The following is a 25,164-nucleotide window of genomic DNA, read 5'->3' as shown; positions in this document are numbered from 1 at the left end:
GGCTCGATATGACTACCCTTAGCGCATGCTTGGAACCGGATTCCCACTTTGCTTATCAAGCTATTCTGCTTCAAACACCTTCTTTCCTTTGAACCACGTTTGCTTGACCTTTGCCCGCAGCAAGCTCTCGGCGTTCCATTCCATATCCACAACAGCAAAATCTGCGGAGAGACCAACATCCAGCTTGCCTGCCCGATCATCCGCAAAACAGCTGTAAGCCGAGCCAGAAGTAGCGCCAGCGACTGAAGCGGACAGCTCAAGGGCGAATTGAGGATTCACTGCCGTCTGCAAATCAGGCTCCCGGGCCGACCGCCGTGTTGTCGCCGTGTAAATGTTCTGAAAAGGGCCGTGTGGAGCAGTTGGTGCGTCCGTGCCGAGGGCCAGCACAGCTCCACCATCGGCAAAGTCCTTGTAGGCGAATGCGCGTCCGCATCGGTCCTCCCCTAGCAGTGTTGGCCATGCTCGGAGGATGGCTGGGTCGGAGTGCACGGGTTGGATTGATGCAGTGATGCCCAGCTTTCCTAGACGTGCGGCATCTTCCGGCGCTGTGAGCTCGAGGTGTTCAATGCGATGTCTTCGGTCCCGGCTTCCATTCTGCTCCAGTGCATCTATGGCCATACGAGCTGTGTAATCGCCAATCGCATGGAGAGCGCATTGCAGTCCAGCTTCATCTGCCCTTTTGACGATGGGGGCGAGCTCTTCCGGTGTCCAGAGTGCCTCACAATCGACGCCATTAGAACTGTAGGGCTCCGTCAATGCTGCCGTACACGCATCTATGATGCCGTCGCAAATAATCTTGATGCCTGCGATGAAGAAGTCTGGGCTTGTCTCGCTATTCAATTCTCTGTGCAGCTCGATTGCTCTGTCCACCTGCGCTAATGTCTCTGCTGGGTCGTTCTTTGGTGCGATGAGCCAATATGCGCCTAGTCGAAAAGGTACCTCTTCCCTCTGTCGCAACGTTTGTATTGCCCTCAATGAATTCTCGTCGAGGGCCATGTCGACTGCTCCAGTGTAACCTTCTGCGTTGAAGAGATCTACGGCTCCTCTTATCGCTCCAAGCTTGTCATCCATGGACGCGACTTTTGCAATGTGAGGCCAGATGATAAGCATGACACAGGACTCCAGTAACAAACCAGTCGCTTTACCGTCTGCATCCCTCTCAATCGTGCCTCCCACTGGGTCGGGCAAGTCCGCTATCTTGAGTTCCTCCAGTGCAGCTGTGTTGCACCACGTTGCATGTAAGCTCTTCTCGTCGATAAAGATCGGTCTCGGGTCCAAATCATCAAGCATGCTTGACGTGACCTTGCCAGGTGTCATGGAGATCATCCAGCCCTTGCACACAATCCTGGGCACCTGCGGGTTTGCTTGAGCATATTCCTTGATGGCAGCTCTGATATCGTCTAAATTCGTGCAATGGCTGAGCGGCACGCTCTTGAGTGACTGGCCGAGGCTCAGCAGGTGGATATGCCCATCGAAAAATCCGGGCAGCACTATACGGCCTTGCATGTCTTGTCGTGTTGCGCCATCTTCGCCAGCTCGTGCGACTTGCGCATCGCCAAGTTGGCCGACATGCGTGATATTTCCTGCCGCATCCGCAACGATGCACTCCGCGAAATGGTGGTCTTGGCCGTTTACACCGGTACTCCGGAAGAACTTTCCATTGTAAAAAATCGTTGCCGTTTGCGATGCCATTTTAAAGGATTATCTTGCGCAAAAAGGGTTGTTTGTTGAAAGAAGTGGTGAACTTGCGTCGGCTGAGGCAGAACAAGTCCCTTTGACCCAAGCACTTTCCTAATAAGAATGGGTCGGGTTCCGATTGCGGCCCATTATATCGACAACCTCACAAATGCAGCACCACCTCCCACCTTTTTAAATGCAGTGCAGTCGATGCATAAATGGCCCTACGAAACTTTCCAAATTCCGAAGATTGTTTGATGCGATTTTATCTTTGCCATGAAAAAAGCACACTCCTTGCACAAGTCCCAATAAATGCAACCATGATCTGTCATTGCAGGGTGTCCAGGTGTACTTCCGCATCGCACGGTTTGCCCCACTAAAGTAAGTAGCTATTGTAGGGATTCCACCTATTCGCTGGTTGGCTAGTTAGAGAGAGTTATAAGCTAAAGTTTATACAATCCGATTACGAACGAGACGACCACAATTATCTTGTTTCGGAACTCGCTTGCAGCAAGACGACACTAAATATGAGAGCATGATTTGAGTATATCATCACAACCACATGACTGATCCAAGCACTCTGGATCTACTTCATTGCGCTCTAGCTCTGCATAGGTGGCCAGAGGAACCATAGCCTGTGGCTATGGTTGCACGCTAAAGGACACCCAACACGTATTTAAAAATTATCAGATCCAGCTAAAAGTCCTCGTGATCGTCTACGCATTGTATATTATGTACAAGATGTTGATGATCCGGTCTAATCATTAGAGAAAAAGGATTGCAAGCGATGTGTAGGCTTTTTCCCCCCTCCTTTGAAGTCCCATTACAGAGATAGACTCTTGGAATGTGACTCTGTTTCTAGTAATTTATTCCATCTGATAACCAATTTCTCTACTTCTTTTTGTGCATATCAACAATATTTTCTGCCAGTACTAATTACTATAAATCTATACTATATCGCGAAATGTGGCGGAACATTTATTTATGTTGTATTGCAAGATGAACTGACTATATAGCCACTGATGTGCACTTCCTTCCTGCCCCTAGATCCTAGCCGCAATGCGATGTCGAGCGGGTATGTCGCGAGGCCCTGGCATCTCATGATAGCAAAGTGATGGGGCACCTTGGCAAACCGCTTGCATCGGGACAGCGGATGCGCACCTCGGGATAGACGACATGACGTTCTCGACACTGATCCACCTCTCCTGGAATACCATATGCAGGTGCGGACCAAGATTTATGACGTGTGCCAACCCACAGTCTGCTCTGTCGACGCGGTTTCCCCCCTCGCCAGAAAACCCACCGCGACTCTATGCATGAGCTTGCTCAAGCTCTAGGTGCTCGGTGGCTTAGACTCTGGCGCCATTCCATGAGCTTGCGGACCCGAGTCTCTCCTGGGTTTCACCGTAGCATTGAGGAACTGCACAAATCTAGGAAGATTTCATAAACACCATCACGCAGCTCAATATTGGCGATTTTTTGGTCCGAGCATTCATACGTGAAACGGCTGAGACGAACCCACTTGATCACAAAGGACGAAGGAGCGGGCGACATGACCATAACATTGAATTAAGGCGTTTGTATATATTTCTGGAGGTATTTGCTCGCGCTGGGTTATCACCTCAGAGTTTATCGAACCAAGGGGTCTGGATGGCTAATTCCAGGTTGTGTTCGGAGAGGCTACCCGAGCGTAGTGAGAGTCTTTGTTGTGATCCACATGGCAACGACATAGACGTTCGAACTGACTCACGACAGTGCTGGTCCCGCCGTAGCCATAACGAGGATGACCATCAAGTCGAGTCTCGGATCTCACTGCGCCCCGAAATGTCCACATGCGAAACGTCGTCACGATGCCTGATTTGCATGTTGTACATAACACGGATTTTTACTCAAGCTACACCAATTGCCAATTCCAACGGCTTACCCCATACCAGAATCCGCGATACCGCCAGATACCAAAAAAAAAATAGAAGATGGCTGTTCCCTCCCATCGCTCAAGAGACGCCCCTCCAGATTAGGCGTCGGCCGCGCATTCATTTCGTCTAGCAGCGACGTCCTCTACGACCACCATAGCCCATCCCGCGCCTGCCGCCATATCCGACCACGGGCGGCCGCCCGTAGACGGGGCGAGGCTGCACCACGACGACGGGTCGTGGTGCCATCATCATGGGTGGACCTCTCCTCCGCGAGCTGAATCCGAAGCACATTCTTGTCCGGTGCGGGACCCTGTTGATCTGGTCCAATGTTCACTGGCTGGAGTTGAGTTTTTCTGGGTGGCTTTTGTGTGTGAGCCACTGATAGTGTGGGTGTGTGGGTTCGATTTGTCGCGAGTCGGAATCGATATAGAAGAGTCGATGATGGAAATGCCGATATGACTTGGAAGTTGTGTAGAAAGAAGACGTTAGTTACTTCCGATTCACCCGGAACTAATCGTGGGAATATTATTATTTAAATACACAACGACACTCGGTAACCATTCGTCCATGCTGCTTTATAGTTCACGCGAGCCACGTGCGTGCGCCAGCCCACTATAGCAAGGTTAACGTTGCGAACGAGCGTCTGTCGGGTGGCTGATTGGTTGTTGACGGGTTGCCGGCACGCAGAAGGTTTTCTTGGCGGGCTCTAGTATACAACCGCCCATACCTTACCACCTCACGGCAGATGGAACCGTCTGGGCGAAGTCGTGGTCCACAACGTTCATGACGCAGGACCGCGTTTGAGATAGGCCAAGGTGATTAGATTCGTCTGTAGTGTGGCTGTTGCGGGCCCTCGCGCAAGATATCGCAAGCAGTGTAAATGAGATATAGCGAGGGGTATCGAATGATTCGTTGTGTTACTGGGTGGGCTGCTGCTCATCTTGAGGTCTGCAATGATGCTATCAGTTGGTGCGTTTAGACACGATGTAAGTTAGTGTGCCCACGCCGTCGGGCTGCGCGACCGTTTAGTTGAAGTTTATGTGATGTCACGACGCTTGATTGTCAGCAAGCCAAGTACATCGAGGCAAAGCTTGTAGCCGTCGTGCTGCAGGTTCCAAGCATATGTGGTGGTGCGGACAAACCTCGAAACCTGCCAGCAACGGGATCCTGAGATACGCGGTTATATTCCGCGCAGTGCAACTGTGTGAAGGTTTATGGCTACGGGGCTATGCGACACGATCAATAGAAGTCGAATCGGACCTTTCAGTGCCCAACCAGAGGTGTGATGGAGGGATCTCTAGTATCGTAGCCACGGTTTGTTGACGTTTCAACCTGATCTAGACGTGGGAACAGAAGTGGATATGGAAATGGTAATGGAAGTGAAAATGGAAATGAAAATGGAAATGAAAACGGCAATGAAAACATGGGGGAAATTAACAAGAGCAAGAGATCCCCCATCCCCCAGCTTCCCCACAATGCACAACATCCTACCCAAGTAACCTGACCTAGGTTAGGTTAGTGGATACGCAGATGTCGGAGCGCTTTTCTGCAGTGAACGGAAGCCAATTACGGTTAGGTTAATTGATTAACGTAGCCAAGGTCACGTCAACTTCTTGCTCAGTAACTACGTCGCTGGGCTGCCGAGGGGTCAGATTCAGGACTCGCTCACATGTAATTTCGGCCTCGGCAACCCGAACAAAAAAAGTAAGATTGCAGCTTCATGCCAAAACGCGAATCGCGTGTAATTAACTGTCGGCTTTCGCATTTCCTTTTTCATTTGTTCAATGTCTGAATCGCTCGACACCCTTCCCTTGTAATCAGGGGGTACGCACATCCAAACGCGAATTCGCATCTGACACTGGCTCTTCAGCTGGATGATATGAGACCTGAGCTGCAAGAAAGCTAAGCTCCAGCTCCAGCTCAGCTCAGATCAGACCAGCTCAGCAGTTCTACAGTTAGCTCCTCAACAACAACAACAACAACAACAACAACAACAAAGTGCGGACATCACCCATCAACCGCAGGCGGCGCGGCACAGCTCATCGCTCACCATCAACATGGCGTCTGGAGCTGGACCCTCCAAGCTCCCTCCAATCGACATACCGGAACCTGTTGCGTTGTCGCGGCCGCCGGCTTCGTCCAAGTCGCAAGCCAGAACATCGGCAGCAGACCCTGTACTGCGCAATGCCCTCCGATACACAATCTCCGCCCGAGAATACGAGTCGCTCCACAAGTATGTCTTGTCCCGGTCAAGGCTGTTAAAGCGACGGGCACCGAGTGCCAATACCGTCGAAAGGTACATGGACGGAGGGGCCAAGGATGGCGGGAAGGGTAAGGGCAAGGCAAAAGAAGGGTCTGCCAGCGGTGGTGGAGGCGATACCTACAATGCTCGAGCGATTCGACACGCGCTTCGCGTATTCATAGCGACTGGGTTGGGAATGAAGGCATATAACGTATTGATGGCGAGGCTCAAGGGCCAAAAAGAGTATGTCATGCATCCGAAGGAACCTGCCATCGATCTACTGTCCGGATCAAACTGACACCGTCTAGCTTGACTGGTCAGAAGAAGAACGAGCCCTTCTATAAATCACCGACGTTGCGCTTGTCACTGTCGCTTTCCACCATACTGCTTCTGTACCGCCTCCTTTTCCGGTTCATGAGCCGCCTACGAGCCCATTTGCTGGACGCATCCGCCGCGCCGTTCCGAAACCGCAACCCGAGGACGACACAGACACTAACTTCGCCTTATGCCCCTGCTCTCGGTGCCAGCCTAGCAGGTCTCGCGCTTGGTATCTATCCCGCCCAACAGCTGCGCGTGTCAGTGGCCATCTACACCATGTTCAGGGCGCTAGAGTTTGGCTGGAACCTTCTTGAGGACGACGGCATGGTCTGGGGCTGGAAATCCAAAGTCGGCGGGAGCGGTCTTCTGAAGCGCGAAAGACCCTGGTGGTTCGGCAGTTGGATGTTGCAGCCCTTCGCCTTCGGCCAGCTGCTTCATGCCACCATCTTCGACAAGGACTGTATTCCGGCCCAGTTTGTCGATCTGCTGTGGAAGGGGAGCTCGGAATATCTCCACAGTGCACCCAAGAACCTACCTACGGGAGTCAAGTGGCCGACCCCTCGGGAAGTTGCCGACTGTCTTGCCCAGATGGCCAAGCTTAATTGGCCGTACGTGCATTCAATTCATCTGCCACCAGGCGAGAGTACAGCTAACAGACATAGGCCATACATCAGTCCAACATTGTTCCCAAACCAGGAAACCCTGCCGCCCACCTTGACCTCAATTGCGCCTCTGACATCACGGGCACACCCGCTCATTACTTCCCTCAGCTGCGCGACACTGCATCCATCGGATCCCTCTTGCAGCCGGACGTACCTGTCATTCTGGCTACAGTCATTCCCGAGGGTAGGCCGCTTGTTCCTCGTCTTTTACTCCCTCACCATGCTGCCGCGGTACAAAGCTCTCTACAATGCGCCGTTGACTGTCCTTACCAACATACTGGGACGCAGCCTTCGACTCTCAACCTTTGTAACAGGCGCCATCTCGACTGCATGGGCGAGTATCTGCTTCTTCCAGACTTGGCTGCCACGAAACTTCCTGCCGACACAGCGGTTCTTCCTCGGCGGATTTCTTGCTGGTCTCTGGGGCTTCGTAGAGCGCAAGCAGGGTCGCGGCATATTCCTCTATAGTGCTCGCACCAGCATAGACAGTCTGTGGAAGGTAGGCGTCAAACGGCGTTGGTGGAAGGCCATGCGAGGTGGTGATTTGTGGCTTTTCGTACTAGCGCTGGCCATTACGGGCGCTGTGTACGAGAAGGATGCCCGGGCTATCAAAGAGGGCAACTGGAGGAAAGGTGTCAGCTGGGTCAGAGGAACAAGCTGGAGGGACTGGGAAGTGGAAGAGGAAGAAGAAGACGAGGCGAGGGAGAAGTTCGAGTGAGGTGCCCACGACCTGCTATGCAGTCGTACAGGGGCTCGAGTTTTGTAGGATGGAAACCTGGTGAGGCTTGAACATAGGCCGACCAGTTTCGGCCAGCTTGAGACACTGGTGTGTCTCATGCTTGATGATTACGATGATTCCCACCAATTATCTACCGCTCATGGCGTATAATGTATAAACCTTTTTCGACCACGCAGTGTTTTGACCCTGTCTTCAACTGGGCCGTGTTTCCAATACATGTTCCCACCGCCGACGTGATGAGTCATTTCGTTTGTCGTGCCTTTGGTCTTGACAACTTTGCCCGCCCAACTACTAATCCAGCGCTGCTAAAACATAGCTACTTGGCGAGGAGGGATCGCTTGCCCCGTAGCTTGTGACACGGAAACCTGTAACGCATGCGTCATGTAAAAGGTGACTTCCAACAACGCTCCCAAACGTGGTCGGTTATGTCGTATCAGCCTGGAGGCTTTACTGTTGTTCTCTTTATCAAAAGAATGCAACCAAGAGCAAGTCCAATTTAGCGCAAGGCATGCTACTATACCCCATCTGCTTGACTGCATTCACCGCCCAGCAAAGCTACACCAGTCCGCCACAGGATTTTGTAAACAAGGCTCAACGCTGCTAATGGACTTCGGCCGTGTCGATACGAGTCATCTCTGACCTTTACCTGGAGGCGCCTGGAGCACGCAATGTCTTCGAACTTGCTGCCAGGGCGCCATATCTGGCATTGCTTGCCGATATCGGGAATATTGTGTCGCAAAGGGATGACTGCCTCTTCCGCTCGGTATTGTTGTCCCCGAAAACTACGAGGCATATCATTCGGAATGCCCAGCCCCTGAGAGATGTTGTAAAACAAAAGGGTTGTGTGCATCGACGACTCTGAACTTTAGGAGCCAGATCAAAATCACAACTTAAATAGGCCTAGCTGTTGTCGTTGTGGAAAATACTGCAATAGTATAGTTGTAATGTAGAGACCTCGCGAACCGCCTCGACTAATCTTAAGCAGCGGGTACTAGTGCCAATATGATAAGCTCAAAAGTCAAGATCGTGATACGGTTCTCAATGGGCTCGAAAACGACTAGGACCCCCCAAAAAAGAAGAAGAAAAAAAAGGGACAATCGACAGCCAGAAGACCTTTTGAACCCAACATGAACGGCACAGCACATCTCGATCGGACCACTTTGCAGCTCTTGCAACTAAGTGGGCTCATATAGACGACTGTAGCTAACTATATCACAGCTCAGCAGTCTCCCAAGAAGAAATTTGAAGGATCTCTGCCTTTTAAAACTCTTGTGAGACGCAAAGAACTCTCCTCGCAGCTGCGGGTCTGTTCACGGAATTGGTCAGCGATCCATCTAGCCGCATTATCGAGGTTGTTCTGCAACAATTTGAGGCCAGAGCACTGCACTTGCAGCCGCTCGGATGCCAGAGATCCTAGCCAAGTATGAGGAAAAGGACTACAGTATTGATATTCTATCAAGCTAGATTGGTGTAGAGAAAAAGAAGCTGTGTGCGCCTGCATTCCTGCGCTGATTCAAAGTGACCAAATATACTTGTAGGTATTGCAGTTCGTGTCATGCGATGTCTCTGATCCATTCACCTATCCAGTGAAGCAGAGGAAGACTTCTTCGTTAACGGCAGGATCCCTGCTTCGTTGGCTGGAATACTATCCCCAGCGCGCTTACGTGTTGACTTGTGGACAAGTTGCCTCTACTGCCTCTGACCACTTGCTACGGTACCTGCGAGACCCCTTCAAGGGTCCTTCCTACAACATTGAGGTGAAACCATTCCAAGACACTGTAGGCACCAAAGCGCCACGTTGGACATGGCTAGAGGAGAAGTCTACGATTCGAGATCTTCTCGACGGGCCGCAATGGTCCGGACAGCGAGTCTAGTGGATATCCTGGTAACTTTGGAACAAAGATTCAGGACTTCGCCGAGAAAGTGAACGCGGGAGAGGATGACTAAACAGAGGTACTCCGCCCAGAATATGGACGGTTCAGTCTTGCCGTGGTGGGAGACAGAAGAGTTTTCGGAGAAGCTCATTCATGTAGTAAGATGCTTTGATGTTTTTTTCGACGATGCTCCTATGCTAATGTTTCTAGACTTGCCGTGGGCCTCACTTGGGTCTGCCACCGTAGTGGGTCATTGCGGAGGAATGGGTATATTACACTTCTGCAGGGCGATGACCAACGGCGAGTGTATTTCGTTCTAACAATTTTGTAGGCGGTTTCAGTCTACAACTTTCGCATATCTACCCAAAGCTGAACTTCGTCATTGAGGATCGCGCACCGGTGCTTAAACTTGGCGAAACCGAAGTCTGGCCGCGCGAGAATCCAACTGCTCTTCAAGAGGGCCGCGTGAAATTTGTTCAGCGCGATTTCTTCTAAGATAACCCCGTGTAGAATGTCGATTTGTACTGGCTGCGCTATATCATGCATGACTGTCAGATGACTGCTGCGTTTAGATCTTGAAGGGTATCAAATCAGCCATGGGGCCTCGAAGGAGAATTCACATCTGGTGAGTCTCATTCAAACCTTCGTGTTCAGCAGGATACTGGCCACAGCAGACGCTGATAAATTGCATATGGTGATCAAGTCATGAACACCACAAGAAGTCACTCCGAGCTACCCTCGGCGCCAGGACCACTTCCGGCCAACTACGGCTACTTTACGCGTTACTCGCATACACGAGACTTGCTCGTCTTGTCAGTAATCAACGGTATTGAACGTAACAAACCGAGCGAGTTCCGCGAGCTTGTCGAGAGAGCAGGGTTGTGCTTGAACAGATTTTAGAACTGCCGTAGTCAAGTCGGCTTAGTTGAGTCGATGCTGCAAGACTCTGAGCTTCGTTGGCCATTGCTTGAAGCGAAGCCCTTTCTAAAAATAAAAAAAAGCGCGCAGTTCTAGATAATTGTTATTTATTTGATTTCAAGATTGTTAGGACCGCGGCTTTTTGCACTCTCTATTTCTCTCAATCGCGTGTAATGAATACGCTCCCCAATACTAAAAAAAAAAAAGAAAGGAAAAAAAAAGCAATTGTATGAATCAAATCGAGTCTAACAGATTTTTGTGCTAGACTCTAGTATCTGTAACATCGAAAGGTGAATCAAAGATAACCAGAAACTGAAAAGCCTTCGGCTGGACCTCATGTAATCACAGTGAGAACAGAATGTAACGACGCAACTATGTCTGTCTGGCATGTACGGGCATGTTGCGTCTAGAATGAAAGCACTGGTCTAAGAAACTTTGCAGTTACTTCGATTGGGCAGGTGTTAACCGTCGCTCGTCATTCTTTCGCTTGTTCACGAAATCTGGATAGGTGAGCGTCAACTCTACTCCCCCGCTGAGGACATGGTCGACCGCTTCGACGCCCTGCATGAAACTGCGGCCAAAAGGTCAGTACGATTGCTCAAAGATGCGGGCAGGGAAATCGTAGTACCTATGATCTTGATTTCCAACTTCATACTTCCACGCTCCAAATCGACCACGTGACAGGATGTCTTTATTCTTCAGGTAGGGCAGAATCTCTGCTAATGCCCCATCCCGCTCCACACTTGGCGTCGGGTATCCATGGTCAAAGCGACGAACATATGTGCTCACGATCTCATCCTTGGGCAGCACAAGTTCCGTGGCAATAAGCCCTTTGATGCAGTCATCTAGCAATGTCTTCTGATTCACGGGCTTGTAGGAAGACTCGGACACTTCCAGCATGAGTGACCAATAGGGTCCAGGCTCAGGGCTCGAGGAGGACGGCTTCGTGCCATCAGCCAACTGTTGAGTTGGAAGCTTGACCTCTTTGTTCGGTTGGTTGAAAGGTGAATAGTTGGAGAAGATTGTAGCACGATAAAAGGGGCAGTCATCCTGGACGAAGTATAGCTATGAGGTGTTAGTTGAAGTAATCCTACCTAGTGCTATAATCGTCACTTACCCAGCATTTGTCGCCAATACGCTCGGGACGCTCGCCGCGGATCCCGACGCCGATGACATTGGTGGAGGAATAGAACAAGGGTTTGCACAATTCCTGGAGCTTCACATCACTTGCAAGCTTTGCTAGTTGGTCCACAGCCATTGTGTTAATGAGTTGGTTGTAGCGAATGGTCGTACCTACACAGAATTGTCATTAGTATAGGAGGTATGAGAACTTTCGATAGAGCACTTACCATCCTGGAGATGGACCTTCTTTGCATTTGCGTCAACTTTGACCACGGTGCTATCTCCCCCAAACTTAGTCTTGTCCTTCGGCAGAGTGTCGGCCACTGCCTTCCAGATGCCTCCCGTGCCGCCATGGGCAGGGAAAAGGAATGTAGCATTAGGACCCCAATTTCCCGCTACCTTGTTCAAGATTACGTTGCGCATGAGCAGCTTGACATCGGGAGCTGCAACGCGCTCTCCGAGCCAGGTTGCGTTCATCTATATTTGTCAGATTCAACTCGGGTCGAGGATGGCTTTGGGGACATTCTGATCTAGCCGTGTACGCTACTTACCTTGGTGGTAGGCACAGCCCAGACCTTGAAATTGTATGGCCTCATGAAGATCTCTGTCAGTCGCTCCCCAACGTTGCGAATATTCCACTCATCGAAATCTTTAGGCTTGTCATCCGGGGATCGAACGCGAGCCTCGAGTGAAGCAGTGATTAGGTCCTCCATGCATTTCACCTTTTCCTCGGCTGGCAGGACAGCGATATTGTTTTGAAACGGATACGGAACCCACTGCCCACCGAAGCGTACGTAGGATACACGCTGGTGCTCGAACCAATCTTCGGGCTTCGGAAGAGCTTCGTGAAGGACGTCGTCGAAATAACGGTAATGGGAGAATATGACATGCCCGCCTACGTCGAACAGCTATTCATCATGGCATGAGAACCAGAATCAAAAATGAATTGATCAGGGGAAACAAATACAAGTAACTCACAAAGCCTTCAGGGGTCACATCTGTGGAAGCAAGTCCGCCCGGTATGGCATTGGAATCGACGATAAGCCACGACGCATCGTTCTGAGATAGGTCAGTACTGAAAGTCTCAATGGGTATAAGGTCAATTGTACCAGCTGGTTAAGTCTCTTCGCCGCCCCAAGACCTACGCTCTACTTTAGTCGTTTCTCCAAAGTTTTAACAATTTTGAATTCTATTCACCTGTCGGCCCCGCGCCAATGATGAGAACATCAACACTGCTTAAGAACAGTTCATGTCAGCGCGTTACATGTTTTGTGACCGAAAGCTTGAAGACTTACTGACTGTTTTCACCCATACTCAATTCACTTTGGGCTTGTCGCTGTTGCAGGTCTGTTACTTGGGGCCTCTTTGGGATATTGCGAATACACAATTGTTCAAACAACAAGCGCAGGGGATGTAAGAAATGAATCTGAGTCTTGACTAGTTTGTTCATTCAACAGATGAAGGTTCATTGTTGTTTCTAACAATCTACGTCAATTGGTCCACTCTGCATGTCACGACGAGGTGGGCTTATCACGCCATGCGGAATAAAATGAATATCGTGGCGCAGTGCATAAACCCCTGAATCTTGCTTGTGATGACCCCCAAAACCCCACGTTTCAGCTAGGACTAAAGTTGGGCAATTGCATTGGCAGGGGCTTTTGAGGGTGAATTGGAACTTTTAAGAATTTGTCACAAATAATAAACACCCTTGATGGAGATACAGATCCGTAGACGATATGAAGGCTCCTGACTCTTCCGTATACCACGGCGACAATAAGACGTAGGCATCGCCGTTCGGTAGTAGTTAGGTACGGGCGTCTCCACAACCATCCGACCTCCTAATAATGGGGAAGTGGAAGAAAAAGACGGTGAAGTCAATGGAAGCATCGTTCGATGTCGTTTTTATATAGAGAGTTACTCAAATAGAGACTGGGTCACATTGATAATCTCCAAATGGTCAAAGGGCTAAACGGTAGTTATGTGTGTCCTGGTTGCTTCATCAGCTGAGACGAATGTCAGGTTATCCGCGGTCATCATTTGGCCCCTCAATCAACTTTCCAGATTGGTCTGCCCATTCCCAGTCATTGAATTTCTGCATCAGATATTCGGCTTGGTGGCTCCATTGTAAAGCATCAACCCCCGTTTTTGATCTTCTGTATCGCTGCCACGCGATAAGCTTTGATATAACAGATAATTCTGGGTCGGAAACCTAAATATGATATCATTATTGTCATTAATGACCTACACACGGGCGGGTGATATGTGAAGAATCCAAGTCATTTCGCGTGTGGTGGGCACATATGACCATTTGCTGAGCCCGCAGCGCTTGTTGAGATCCCAGATCAGGGCCTTGAAGTTCTGTTTCTCCATTCCAAGTGCTTGTTGAAAATACGGACGGTTGAGATGGTGTAAAGGTTTCCATCAAGCCTACACAGAGGTATTCTCCATTTCGCAGCGCATGTTCGTCGTACAGTAAACGCCACCATCTTCTACTAAATCTATTAATTTCTAGCAATATACGGATGTAGCCTCGCATATGTTTTTCATGTAGCAAGTTTCAATGAATTGATTGTTGAGTCTCTGGCATTCTGGGCCGCGAGTTCGATGGTGCGGCAGCTCGATTCATTAATGCTTAGCTTTAGTTTGTTAATTCCGTTCTTGTCAAATAGGCACATGTGATAACATCAACCGAGAGGTCCGCACCCATTTTGTCAGTTACAGCGTCGACCATCTTGATGGACTGAACTATAATTTGGAAGACCCCACTAACCCCGAGTTGCTGCTGCTTACCGATTTAATCTACAAATGCTGGAATACAGGTCAAAGGATTCACCAGTGATGTGGGATGGGCCATTTAGAAAGCCGGGAAAGACTTTCATTAAGAGATTTGACAAGAATTCGTTGAAGTCATCAGCTGGTTCCACGATGATATCTGGACCACCGAATGTGTTCCCATTCATTGACGACAAACTGACACCTGCAGGCTGGCCGAAAAACACGTCAATTGCAAAGAATCACACGTGTGGATGAGACTCACTTGACAGAGAGAAGATTGGCCAAATTCTACCAGCTGTGCTTATTGAGATAAGTCCAGTGATTTCCGGTTGTATTCTCGCTTCTTTGGCAAGGGCCCATCTCTGTAAAGAGCCCTATCATTGAAGAACCGCCCGGTCCTCTACGAAACTTAGTTCTACTATTCTTCCTCAAGAAGAAATGATTTTTACATGTTTAGCCATTGAGCAATGAGACCGGTTGCCGGCTTTGAGAGACTGGCAAAACCCCTTTTCAAATAGGTAGCAACGACACGCTAGCTATAGCAAATATCAGCCGTACAGAAAGATAAACTTTCTTTTCTGAAACATCGACCCAGCTGGTCCATTGACGCCCTCTAGTATGCGAGGTATATCATGTTGTTCAATGACATTAATCTCAAGTCTGCAGTCAGTGAGGTCGAACTTAGAGGCATTTGACCTTCATAGTAGTTGAATGGGGTAGTAAGTCCCGCCACCAAGCTGGTAGTTGTGCTGGACTTGATGAGCTTGCTGGTAGCCTTCGACTAAACATTCTTCAATGGTGGTTAGAAGTTCGGAGAATTCTCAAGTTATGCTTCTATTCAGACTCTTTTTCTTTCTTCTTTTCAGTCAAACATTATCTGTCCAACCCTGATACTGCAATGATGTCAACTTCGTGGACCAAGCACCTACACATTCCGTTCAGTAACTTTTTTTACTACAGATTTCGATGCTCAGGACAAGAACATAACGATTATGTGTCCTCTATCTCCTGAAGTTTCTTCACCATCTAAATTTTCTCGCACTAACCGATGGCTTGGCACAAGCACAACATCAAATCCCGAGGGCCAGATTATTGCCTGACGGTATATGAAACCAACATACAGTTTTATGACACCAATCGCGATATACATGTCATTAGGACGTATTTTTTCATGTTTCTTTGCATTAAAAATCGTGGATTAATTATGTATTGTTGAATGTTACCGTAAAGTTCAAAATACTCTTTACCATACCACCATTGATTATAGTATCAGCATTGTACTTTAGTGTTGATTTTGTATCCATTCACTCTGTCGTAGTATTTGAGACGAGTCATACTTCATCCGTGGGGCGACATATATCATCAATCTGTCAAATCGAGAGAGTGAGGGTACGTTTATTATAGCCAATATCAGTATATTAAAATTATCACATCACTTCCATTCCTTCTTTATATCTAAACTAGTTTCAAATGCTGCCAAGTCTAATAGAAAGTCACCGCCAAACAGTTGTTCTTCGACGCCACGTCAGGGACACCCGTGCCCCCAAGGATGTAAACCTTGCCCTGGCCCAGAGTATTGGTAAGATAATCGATAGTAGCCTGGTTGGGCCCGCCATTCCAGTTGCCGACGGTAGTATCTAGAGCAACTTCGCCATTAGGCTTGCGTCGAATGGCAGCCTCCGGGGCGCCTTGGAGTATTTCATTCGAAAATCCGTTAGAAACATTCGATCCATCAGTGGAAGCAATCTCGGCAGCGCAGTCGCAACCTTGTTGGAGACTAATGTCACCATGTGCAGCTTGGTCGTCGTCGGCTCTGATTTGAAATTCGACCCATGTGGCTGGCAGTTCCGTGCCCTTCTGGACACGGCCCTTGAACTGAAGATCAAGGGGAACATGAGTGGAGGCGCCTGGTGCAAGGGTTACGTTCTTGAGTGGGTTGTCAAAGTTCGCACCGGCAGTGCCGTTTCCGTTCCAATAGTTGTCGTAGAAGTAGTAGGTGTGCTCATTGCTCCCCCTATTGGTGAGAACAATACCTGGAGCGTAAGACTGTTCCTCAGGAGCAGAGGCAATGGAAAAGCCACCGGAGGAAGGCTCCTCGACTGACTGGGCCCCGAAGTTCCCCCCTTCAGGAGAAGCATCGCCATCGCTATACGTAATCAGAATATCCTTGCTACCAACACCGGCGGAGCTCTGGGCATTGTCACCAGCGTCGCCTGCGCTGTCGCCCCAAGCACCTACGCCGATATATGTTCTACCCTGCGCAAAAGTTCGGACAAATCTCTCAAGAGCCTGGTTTTCCTTCGGCGCGCCGATTCGCTTTACATTACCGTTGTCATCCAGAAAAACATGACTCTGGATCTGGTTCCGGGTGTCCTGATCCGCTCCATGCCAGGCGTTGTTGCAAGCCTGCATAAAGGTCTCATGACCCTTATACTGCCTAGGATCGTCACCAACCTGCTGGACGGTCATGTTACCGCCGCCACCGCAGATATTGCTAATATCAACGACGTCGTTACCATTCCAACCACACTTGGTAATTTCAGCCTGCTCGGCAACTTGCCCATCGTATACAGCGATGACGGCCCCAGACTGGCCGTCGGGAGCATCAATGCTAACCTCGGTACCGGCATTTACCGTAACATTCTGGTTGTTATTGAAGCCATGAACTTGAAACTCCTGTCAATATGTATTAGTGGTTTCTTTTTCTGCCATAGTTATATGCATGCAGACTGAAAGCCTCAACAGCAGCACCACCGGTGTACTATCTCCAATACCCAATCGTTGATAGTAAGATCTAATGGGGGAGATGTCAACTGACCTGTGAGCGTCCACCTCTGTTACGAATAATGATGCACGGCATTCTGGCGGAGTGGGGGTATGAGCTTTGCGTCGGATTTCGATTTCAATGTCTGTGTTATGATATAGTTCGTAGGTCTGTTGTTAACGGAATACTTGAGTCTAATTGACGAGGAAGAATACATGGTCGCCAAGTGGAAATATATAGTTTCAGAACCGAAAGGATGGACAATTCGACAGGCAAGAAAACACACCAGGTCAATTCACGTGCACGCAATCTTATCCATTTACGGGTTGCACAGCTCAACAAGCTTGTCAGCTGAGAAGAACAAGATGTAAGTCGGCCGGATTACATCTTGTTTGCGCTCCCAAAATGGTCAGTGCAGGATATAGGCGACCTAAACTAGTTGTATGAATTATCTGACACACGATCTTCAAGCTTCCAGCACCCAGCTAAAGATGTACTATAGGTCTTCTTTCAGTGCTCCACAGGCTAGGCATAGGACGAATCTCACGTCCCTGTACAGCCTTCTGCAAGAAATCGAAGCACGTGAATGAAATGGCTGGGCAAGACAGTGCCCTCAGCCTTGCATCGTCTGTCAGCTTACGTTGTAGCCACAATCGCTTTAGGGTGAAATATTCAGTGTCTAGCTTTTCCGGGCTTAGTTTCACATGCATTGCCAATTGTATGAAGCATCGCACGCGGCTCATTCTAAACGACGAAGATGCGTATCAACGATATTGAGTTGGCAGCTGACGGGCGTCTTGAGCAGCCTTTGTAAAAGCTGTACCTGCATCTACGCCCAGAAAAACCATGTGGGCATACGTGGTCTATAGTTCATGTCAGAGACCCCGGATCTTCTCGATGGTAAGCTGACGCAAGCTTTATTGCTCACGTTATCAATGACCCTGATCTTATCATACCACTAGTTTAATTTAGCCAGCAGAGCCCCAAAAGCATGGGTGCATGCAACCTTTCGCATTTTCTTCCTCATTGAATCCATGTAAATTTTCAAATCTGATACTAATGTTACTTGCTTACATACGATCTTTTTCAGATCGTGCGGTGAACATGTGAGCAGTCTTGAGCAGTCTTGGTGAATGAACCCTAGCACCACCGAACACATAAGACGACTCAACCAACATCGTGTCGGTGCAAACTATAAAGACTCTCTCAGTTCACCATGATGATAATAGTTGTAGACAAACAAAAACTAAGGATACTCGATAAACGCAGAAGATCGAGGTTCCCCGTCTAGCTTTTTAATACAGATCCATTCGGAACGTTCCAACATTATTCCCTTGATATCACGACACAATGCCCAGCAAGCGTACACTGCTCTGGGATTATACCCTCACCAGGGACTTCCAAAACACTCCAGCTCTCAGAGATACTGTCGGCACACTATCCGATAATGGACCGCTGACCACAGTCATCAACTGGAACGCGTGGAGGCCATCAGAATTACCCGAGTTCTTCCGATTCCAGCCTATGGTGCGGACTCCGGCCCAGCTAGAGGGTGGAGAGTGGGACTTGATCAACGGTAGCATCAATGCCGAAATTCAGAAGCCCGGAGATGACGAGGTCATTGTTTTCACGTTCAACGAGCCCGAGCGGATCCCTCTAAGCCCAGGCGACGCAGCAGGGCTTTGGCGTGCGAGACTTTTCCCTTTGCGAAACCAGTATGGTTCTCGGCTCAAGCTTGTGTCTCCCTCCTGCGCCTCAGACCCTGCTGGAAATCAATGGCTCGAAGATTTCATGGGGATGCTGGGCGATGACGAGAAGCCAGACTATGTCGGCGCCCACTTTTACACCAGTCAAGACCAGTCCGCTGAAGACGGAATTGCAGCTGCTAAGGACCACTTGGCATTCTTATGCAACAAGTTCGGCAAAGCTCTCATTGTTTCCGAGATTGCTAGCACTAGCCGCGATGGAGGTAATGTGGAAAGGTTCAGTCACGAGATTGTGGACTGGATGGACGCGCAAGGCTGGATCCACGCATACGCTCTTTTCGCCGCTATGCGTGAAATAGCGGATGGATTTGTAAGTCCTGCTGCCCAGTTGATGGACAATGAAGGGCGTTGGACGAGTTTGGGCCGTTGGTGGGCCGGATCATCATAAGTAAATGACGAGACCACGGATAAAATCATGATGAGCTATCGGAGGGACATGTTTGATACGTTAGGCTTCATTTTTCCAATCTAGATTGAAGGTTTTTGATGTCATGGTCATTGTCCTACTGGGCCAGAAGTCTTAGTCTCGGCCGAATGTGGAAGTCTTGGACACACATATATTTATCCTAAGAGGAATCTTAGCAGCGGCTTCACTAGTATGTCGATCATGGTCTTTTGTAACTGGCGGTGTGATCAAATTTGGGTCGTTCTCAAATCTCATAGATCAGCGAGTACCACCGATTATTGTTTGTAAAGGTACACATGCGCACAAAAGATTTTGATTTACTTAATATAAATAAACACCTATGAGGTTTTGGATTAGACATGTGCGTTAAGGATAGAGTTGGTAATCAGCCCTGTAATGATAAGCATGAGTATAAACAACCATAAGAGACTAATCAGAGTGTTCAATATCAATCGTTGATTGTTGTTCATAGAATGACCCCCCGATTTGCCCTGTATCTGTGCATATATGCGATTACTTCTTTCTATCGTTGTTCTCATCTACGAACAAGATTTCACAGAAAACAAACATACCAGCACCCGATTAAATCCCCATTGTCTTCCACATTGTTGATAGTTTACAACATTGCCATAGCGCCAAGGAATCCTGCTACGGCAACGGCACCAGCGGCCAACCCAATCTGCGTTGGTGCACCATTAGAGGAGGAGCCCCCAGTTGACGATCCGGTAGCGCCGGCGCCGCTCGCGCTAGTTCCTGAAGATGAACCCCCTGAAGTGGTGGTGGCATTGCAGCCACTAGCATAGGCTGCCAGACCTGATGTCCTTGATGCTAGGCTCTGTACCGCAGAATCATTGGAGCAGGCTGATACGAGAGAGTTGATCCGGGAGCTTTCGGTGCCAAACCATGATACCAATACATTGTCGTAGGATGAAGCTTCGGATTCAAGGGAGGACGGAAGCGCCGAAATGATTTGGCAAACCCGTGTGGGGCTGACAGCGCCAGTTATAGAAGCGAGGAAGCTGGCGAAGGCCCCAGTACCAGTTGGGATTGAGCTGAGCACTGATGAAGCTGCTGTGTCACAAGCTTGCTGTTGTCGGGGAGTGAGACCGGGTTCAGCATCAATGATAGCTCGTGGTTGCTCCGCAATGACGATTGTTGTGCAGAGGAGGCCGGCAAAGGTGAAAATGATGGTATGGGCGTGCATGTTGGCTTCAGTGTTTATTTGCAGGTGATGGAAAGAAGTATGGAACACGGGAAGCTTCTTAGCATGCAATTTGAATTGAGGGTGGAAGGTCTGGGAAGTCTAGTTGTTAAAGATTTACTTTTTGGCATTGGCAAAGTCTGTGTAGCATCTTGTATTATAAGCAACATTCATATGTCATAAGCTACGCCATGATGATGGAGATTGTATCACTTGCCAAGAAAAAGCTGTGGGTCTGCATGGGGCCAACTCAACCTGGTCACTATCCAGCTAGGCAATGGCCGGCTGGAACCTTCTTTGAGTAACATCCATCGTTAGTTTCAGCGTTTTCCCGGTCAGACAGTTGTTGAAATATGGTATCTAGCTAGTGTGTTTTACCAGAAGCAGCATGGTGAATCACGATTACCATATATGGTAAGTATATGATTAGATTAGTGATCCTGAGAGGTATGTAAGACGTTCCGCTGAACTTTGACATGCGTCCACTTGTCAATACTAGTGAATATTAAGCACCTAACTAATCGCCGATCGTCTAGCCGCGCGACTTCCCCACCCCCAAAAGCTAAATCCATTTCACGTCTGCTCAATTATGTGCACACAAACATCATGCATGAAATTGAAAAGTTCCCATAGTTGTAGAGAAGAGCCTAGACTAGGAGCTTGTTTATGTTTCAGCATACTGGTGAGGAAGAACATGCCTCAAAGACTATTTCTGTTGCCAAAGCCATTAAATGCCGCCTTCATGCCGAATTTTGTGAAGCACTGAACCCATTCAAATAATTATCTTTGGGTACACCTTGTTTATTGAAATGTTGTTCGGTCGTCATTCTTTTGCTCGTATAGCACACAACGGACGTTCCACACAAATAAAACATGGACTGTGCTTACGGTCGATATAGTCTGCTTACGTTTTGGTTTCTCACCGTTACTAATTTCCTTAACGGACCATCATCCTCATGATTCTTTCATTGTCGCTACTGTAAGCAGATATATTATCAGTATTATGCCTAGTCTACGTACATGCTTCGTAGATCCAGCCTGGTATGTTGTTCTTCGCTTAGTGTCGCTGCATGGTCTTGGCCCATACTTGAGAAACGATCTTCGCACCACTCCTCGCATGTGACAATCCCAAACTCGATTGCACAAAGTTTGTGTTAAAATGGTATACAAAAAACACGATTTGATCTGCTCTTTGCAATGTGAGAACGCTTCCGTGCATCATGCATTCGCTCATATAAATAGCTCGCAGTCCCGAGTCGTAAAGTACGGTGAGCGGTCAATATGATTTTAGGGGTAAGCGGCAATTAAGATGGGAAGGGCTGGGGTAACATGGCCTTGGCATATTGTCTAAAGCGCCACCAACCACTGAATAAAATTATCTAATGCAATATTATCATTAACTAACATGCACAGTGATGTAGAATTTGGTTTCGAAGCTGCAAGGACGCTAGCAAGATATATTTTATAATAGTTTAGATGTGACTAAACGAATCCATGTATCTGTAAACCCCTGCAGCAAAATAGATTATAGTGAACCTAGACTTCTCGGACCCACGGTCGAACCACTATAGAGCTCTCTCCTTGATTCCCCCTTTGCTAAAATTGAAACTCAAGTAACCCATTGGAGTATCTTCAACGGACGTAGAAAATCCTTTCGAAAGTGGTTGTTCTTCTCGTCCTTATCATCCTTATATTTCAGTAATCAAGAAGAACACATTTTAGAGTGGCAATGTTTTCAATTGAAAAAAAAAACATTTCAGTCTATTCACTAAATCTTGAAAGTAGAACAACTATCTCGCTTAAGATATCGTTGTCCACGTCGTGGATCAAATAGTTGGCTATTCTTTCCAACTGCCTCATGGCTGTTTGGAGCTTTTCATATCATTTAGAACTCCTTTGTTTGCTTCTCAACAGGTAACGGTACCCATAACGCATTTTCGGATATATCCGTTTTGGAGAGTAGGCCCGAGGAAAGTTACGAATCATGCCCGTTTAAACTGATCTAAATTCATACGTCCGGTGAGGACATCGCTGGTGCCTATCGTTGCTAAACCCCCTTATAAAATATAATTTATCTTTGCCAGGTTGTTTTGAATTCCTGTAGTACTTGACAATGGACTGTCAAAGTATCACAAATACATTGCCGCTTTGTGACTTCAGTCTCATTACGAACTACTTGAACACTATATTTTTCATAGACCTTTAAGGATCGATGGTCCCCTATCATGTTTATGGACCAGAAATTCGACTTTTAATCCAAAGTTTTAGGAGGCTTCTTATTCCTTTGACTGGTGCGAATTAGAAATCGTTTCACGCCGCCTGAATATACAGTGAATTGGAATCCCGTTAATACAAAATTTTAGTAATGAAGCATTTGGGATATGAAATAATCAGTCATGTTCGAGATGTCATTCAAAGCATTTGCGGGCCAAAACGCTGTTGAGAGACGGGGTGCGCATACTTAAACCCAAAGTCACCACCACATGCTGGCGCCAAGCGAACCAGAACAAGCGTCAATGCGCCGATTCTCCTCAGTACAGTAGTCGGCTCTATGGATTAATTATATGATTTCCCTATATAAGGGCGTGTCAGATGAGGCTAATTCTGCGAGCAAATTATTTTGATAGCACGACTCAACCCTGGGACTTTTGTAGATTAGCTCCTAGGTAGCTTCTTCCCGGTTTCTAGCCGTTGCTGTTGAGCAAGTACTGAGTTCTACAGGCTCTACTCCCATCAGTTCCGAAGCAAACTCGGCAAAGATTGCCATATTTAGTGCTGTAGATAATATAGACATACATCCACAGTTTTCAAGACTTTTCTGTTACAATAAAAAACAGTGCCTCATAACGTGCGAGAGTCAGAAGCCGGGGTATCGCAACATAGAGGACTTAGACTAGATGGCGTGGTTGTTGCCTATTTTTACTGGATGTAAGCACAACTCTTCGCTATCTTTTGTCCACCACAGTACTTATGTGTTTTGCCAGAGCGTCAACCAAAGAGTGTAAAATAAAAAGAAAAGAAATAGAGCAGCTCCACTTACATCTTCATCTGCAGGGACATTCTGTTTTGGGCTTCAGTTATGCTTAACAGAGACCACGATGTTTTTCCTGGTGGAATTTCCGCGTTGGCGCCTCAGGCCGAAAGGAAGTCTCCTTGTTCGTAGGCATGATTTCAGTGTAGGCTATGAATGACCTGGTCTGACCCCCAAAAAAACAAGCAGTCAGCAATAGTCCTAAAATTTGACCCTCGGCGTTGCTTGTAAATTGCCCCACTTTGATTACAGGGGCCATTTCCAGAATTGTACAAACCCAAAACACAGTCCTATGTAACTGTGTAAGCGAGCTGCGTGCCTAGTATGCACTCACTCGGATTAGCTGGTTCACTTACTTACAGCCAGGCTCTTCGTTTGGCTGGTTGAACTGACCCTTATTTGATCTCTAGGATGCAACCTGACAAACGTGCATTGTACAACGAGGCTCGCTTTTGCTTAGACTAGCTTTCAGCCACACATACGTAAGCAGAGATATACCTTTTGGCGACGCTGTAAGCAGGAGATAAATATCCTCGACCTTGCCAAAAACAGATTTGGAAGGTTTGAAGGATGGTTAAGGATCGGCCCCATGGCCTCTTAACTGTAATTACAAGGATAATTTGGTCCGAAACAGACCAGATAAAGATCACACACCTAGTATTCTAGGATCAATCCGAAAAGCGGCGTTAACCACGCTTTGTTCAGCTTAGTATATCGTCTTGTACATCCTATGGTGCTATGTTGTCCAATACTAATCATCCTGATTTTTTGCACTTACCAAATGGGTAAGTTAAATAATGTGCATATCTGTCTGAATGCTAGTCAAAGGGTACGGCGAGATTGGCTATGAATCAAACCGCCCATATGGACAATTGCACGATTTTGCAAAAAATTGAAAGACCCATTATAGTACTCACTTGGCCCGGACCTGCATTTTGACTTGATGATATCGCAAACCGAAATCAAGAGGCCAATTTACGGTTCAAGTCCTGTGAAGACAAGGACCAGCGGGCTTCCGGATTTGGCGGACTGCGTCACCGAAAGTTTATGTGCTGTGCCCCAGTCCCCCTGTGTATAGTACGTACCTTTGCTCGCACTGGATTGGCACAAAACAAACTAACCTGGTCATCCGCACGCATCCTTACGCTGTCGAATATAATAGTTAGGTACCGCATGATACTAAATCCTACAGTCTGCTCCTTGTGTTCAACAGTCGTTCTTAGTCAGAATCAAAACAAAAGTTAGAGGATTCCTGCATTGAGTCTATATTCAGAGTCCATAATGTGTAGTTGGTTGTCATAATCGCCGTATACCTAGGGTTCTCTGCCCCAATTTTCGGCCAAATTGAGCCTAGCAGATTGGTCGCTTTACCTGGGGCCAGGCCTAGTCACTCACCAGTCAGTCACGTTCTGCATAGCCTGAGTAGCTGTAGTCAATAGTAACTTGTGACCCTAGTTGATGCTCGCCATGAGGCTATGATAGACTCGACCCACTGGTGGTAATTGGTTGGTAGGAACTGCGGAGAAATGGGTTTTGTCGACCCACTCGTATTGGCTACCAATCATTTGATGCGAATAGACAAAAATATCCCCATTTCAATATTGCGACGCTGACTGTCGAAAAGGTCTCATGCAGCTTACCTTTGTTTCCTGATTGGCCAATACCACGATGTAAGGAACAGTTCAAGTACGTAAAGAAATCTTTTCTAAATTGCAGATAGTCTACAATTGAGTCTCAATGCAATGTCATGTTC

At 47.9% G+C, this 25,164-nt stretch overlaps 6 protein-coding genes across 6 annotated transcripts; 2 read left to right on the top strand and 4 right to left on the bottom strand.

Moving 5' to 3' along the window:
• Nucleotides 1-60: 60 nt before the first annotated feature.
• Nucleotides 61-1,692, bottom strand: BKA67DRAFT_527685 (amidohydrolase family protein; the record flags this gene model as incomplete). The annotated part of the gene is made up of 1 exon (XM_046098884.1): nucleotides 61-1,692. The coding sequence occupies one exon, from the start codon at nucleotides 1,690-1,692 to the stop codon at nucleotides 61-63; it is 1,632 nt and encodes a 543-aa protein (XP_045951582.1).
• A 3,572-nt stretch (nucleotides 1,693-5,264) lies between these two features.
• Nucleotides 5,265-7,985, top strand: BKA67DRAFT_586834 (uncharacterized protein). The gene is made up of 3 exons (XM_046104280.1): nucleotides 5,265-6,078; nucleotides 6,144-6,761; nucleotides 6,816-7,985. The coding sequence occupies exons 1-3, from the start codon at nucleotides 5,651-5,653 to the stop codon at nucleotides 7,531-7,533; spliced, it is 1,764 nt and encodes a 587-aa protein (XP_045951581.1). The 5' UTR covers nucleotides 5,265-5,650; the 3' UTR covers nucleotides 7,534-7,985.
• Nucleotides 7,986-10,787: 2,802 nt separating this feature from the next.
• BKA67DRAFT_664909 (uncharacterized protein) lies at nucleotides 10,788-12,780 on the bottom strand (the record flags this gene model as incomplete). The annotated part of the gene is made up of 9 exons (XM_046108468.1): nucleotides 10,788-10,917; nucleotides 10,975-11,411; nucleotides 11,464-11,639; nucleotides 11,696-11,945; nucleotides 12,020-12,376; nucleotides 12,447-12,527; nucleotides 12,578-12,609; nucleotides 12,666-12,700; nucleotides 12,764-12,780. The coding sequence occupies 9 exons, from the start codon at nucleotides 12,778-12,780 to the stop codon at nucleotides 10,788-10,790; spliced, it is 1,515 nt and encodes a 504-aa protein (XP_045951580.1).
• Nucleotides 12,781-15,725: 2,945 nt separating this feature from the next.
• Nucleotides 15,726-17,103, bottom strand: BKA67DRAFT_542050 (uncharacterized protein; the record flags this gene model as incomplete). The annotated part of the gene is made up of 2 exons (XM_046101041.1): nucleotides 15,726-16,919; nucleotides 17,062-17,103. The coding sequence occupies 2 exons, from the start codon at nucleotides 17,101-17,103 to the stop codon at nucleotides 15,726-15,728; spliced, it is 1,236 nt and encodes a 411-aa protein (XP_045951579.1).
• A 1,254-nt stretch (nucleotides 17,104-18,357) lies between these two features.
• On the top strand, nucleotides 18,358-19,161 carry BKA67DRAFT_664907 (uncharacterized protein; the record flags this gene model as incomplete). The annotated part of the gene is made up of 1 exon (XM_046108467.1): nucleotides 18,358-19,161. One exon carries the CDS (start codon nucleotides 18,358-18,360, stop codon nucleotides 19,159-19,161), a length of 804 nt encoding a protein of 267 aa, XP_045951578.1.
• A 254-nt stretch (nucleotides 19,162-19,415) lies between these two features.
• On the bottom strand, nucleotides 19,416-20,529 carry BKA67DRAFT_586831 (uncharacterized protein). Its single transcript, XM_046104279.1, has one exon. It carries the CDS (start codon nucleotides 20,381-20,383, stop codon nucleotides 19,796-19,798), a length of 588 nt encoding a protein of 195 aa, XP_045951577.1. The 5' UTR covers nucleotides 20,384-20,529; the 3' UTR covers nucleotides 19,416-19,795.
• Nucleotides 20,530-25,164: the final 4,635 nt, after the last annotated feature.

The sequence above is a fragment of the Truncatella angustata genome (assembly GCF_020726525.1).
Source record: "Truncatella angustata strain MPI-SDFR-AT-0073 chromosome Unknown BKA67scaffold_12, whole genome shotgun sequence".
In the NCBI taxonomy this organism is placed as follows: domain Eukaryota; kingdom Fungi; phylum Ascomycota; class Sordariomycetes; order Amphisphaeriales; family Sporocadaceae; genus Truncatella; species Truncatella angustata.
The sequence above is the reverse complement of the archived record's forward strand: the minus strand, read 5'-3'. Positions and strand labels throughout refer to the sequence as shown.